Source organism: Monosiga brevicollis, genomic scaffold, assembly GCF_000002865.3.
Source record: "Monosiga brevicollis MX1 MONBRscaffold_286 genomic scaffold, whole genome shotgun sequence".
NCBI lineage: Eukaryota > Choanoflagellata > Craspedida > Salpingoecidae > Monosiga > Monosiga brevicollis.
In genome coordinates, this window is record NW_001865199.1 from 1 (window position 1) to 2,083 (window position 2,083).

Here is a 2,083-nt window from a genome sequence, read left to right on the forward strand (position 1 = left end):
AGAAAAAGTATGACAATTTACAGCAAAGCGAACAGAGAGGTTTTTGAAATTGAATCGTTTTAAAAGCACAAAAACAGAGCACAGCAAGCAGAAGACACAGGGAGGAAGCAGGAGGGGAACGGAGCAGCTGGAGAGCGCAAGGCAGGGTAACGAAAGAGAGGTTGGAAGAGTACACAACCGAGGCCCATAACCTATTAAAGGTATATGTCCAGTACAGTGTAATGTGTGTGGACAAGGCGATTGTCACAGAGGTATCCAACCAGTCGAAGTGTACACGAGAACATGGATTGAAGCAAGGCGAAGGAACAAGACAGAACAAGACAGAAGGAGGGAAGTGGAACGACCGAGGTCAAGAAGGAAAATGGTACTGATCCAGGGAGATCGCTCCCATTTATAGCAGGTGGAAACACACACACACACACAGTGGAGACAGAGAATGGACTATCACACTGAAGACAGGTGGAGGCGATATCAGCAATCTGTTGGGACCAACAGATGCCACAACAAGATGATACACCAAGATGGTACAGCAAGATGTTACACAACAAGGTGGGACAACATCAAGTACCAGAGGACACACAACGTGGTAAAGTATACCGTCTCAGATTGTGCCTCTAATATCGAGCCCCATCATGACAAAGAATACCTTTTATGAACGTAAATTTGGGCAAAAGCAATTCAAAAAGGTATTCTACAGAATACAGGGGATCGAATATGTCAAAGTACATGACATTTCCTCCCGAGGGTAATTGCCCCAAGCCCCTAACACTATAGTGTTAGTGTTTGACATGGCTGTATCTCTGGTTATACTTGGTCGTTTTGTACGATTTTTGTTTTCATGGGCGTGATTCGTTGCGCTTGTACTTCTCGGCATGATAGAAGCCGATGAATGTGTCTTGTTCTTTTGTGTTGTTACGCGTGACGTAGTGATTTTGATGTCGGGGTTGCACAGCTTTGCTTTCAGCTCTGAGGTTCAAACACCTAATTTATTTAATTTTGACAGGCCCGGGCAGATCAGGCCCGACAAGGACAGGCCCGAACAGATCAGGCCCAAGCAGATGAGGTCCAAGGAGTTCAGGCCCGACAAGGACAGGCCCGACAAGGACAGGCACGAACAGATCAGGCCCAAGCAGATCAGGTTTGCTTTCAGCTCTGAGGTTCAAACACCTAATTTATTTATTTATCAGGTCCAAGGAGTTCAGGCCCGACAAGGACAGGCCCGAACAGATCAGGCCCGAGCAGATCAGGCCCAAGGCGATCAGGCCCAAGCAGATCAGGCCCAAGCAGATCAGGCCCGAGCAGATCAGGCCCAAGCAGATCAGGTAATAATAAATTAGGTGTCCAAGGAGTTCAGGCCCGACAAGGACAGGCCCGACAAGGACAGGCACGAACAGATCAGGCCCAAGCAGATCAGGTCCAAGGAGTTCAGGACCGACAAGGACAGGCCCGAACAGATCAGGCCCGAGCAGATCAGGCCCGAGCAGATCAGACCCAAGCAGATCAGGCCCGAGCAGATCAGACCCAAGCAGATCAGGCCCAAGCAGATCAGGCCCAAGCAGATCAGACCCAAGCAGATCAGACCCAAGCAGATCAGGTCCAAGGAGTTCAGGCCCGAGCAGATCAGGCCCAAGCAGATCAGGCCTAAGCAGATCAGGCCCGAGCAGATTAGGCCTAAGCAGATCAGGCCCAAGCAGATCAGACCCAAGCAGATCAGGTCCAAGGAGTTCAGGCCCGACAAGGACAGGCCCGACAAGGACAGGCCCAAACAGATCAGGCCCAAGCAGATCAGGCCCGAACAGATCAGGTCTAAGCAGATTAGGCCCGAGCAGATCAGGCCCAAGCAGATCAGGCCCGAGCAGATCAGGCCCGAGCAGATCAGACCCAAGCAGATCAGGTCTAAGCGATCAGGCCCAAGCAGATCAGGCCCAAGCAGATCAGACCCAAGCAGATCAGGTCCAAGCAGTTCAGGCCCGAGCAGATCAGGCCCAAGCAGATCAGGCCTAAGCAGATCAGGCCCGAGCAGATTAGGCCTAAGCAGATCAGGCCCAAGCAGATCAGACCCAAGCAGATCAGGTCCAAGGAG

The 2,083-nt window shown here is 51.2% G+C and overlaps 1 protein-coding gene across 1 annotated transcript; it reads left to right on the forward strand.

The window, feature by feature from the left end:
• Window positions 1-436: 436 nt before the first annotated feature.
• MONBRDRAFT_13217 (uncharacterized protein) lies at window positions 437-1,953 on the forward strand (the record flags this gene model as incomplete). The annotated part of the gene is made up of 3 exons (XM_001751111.1): window positions 437-586; window positions 1,004-1,138; window positions 1,338-1,953. Coding segments are annotated over 3 exons (901 nt in total), but the record flags the coding sequence as incomplete, so codon positions are not given.
• Between the last annotated feature and the right edge of the window lie 130 nt (window positions 1,954-2,083).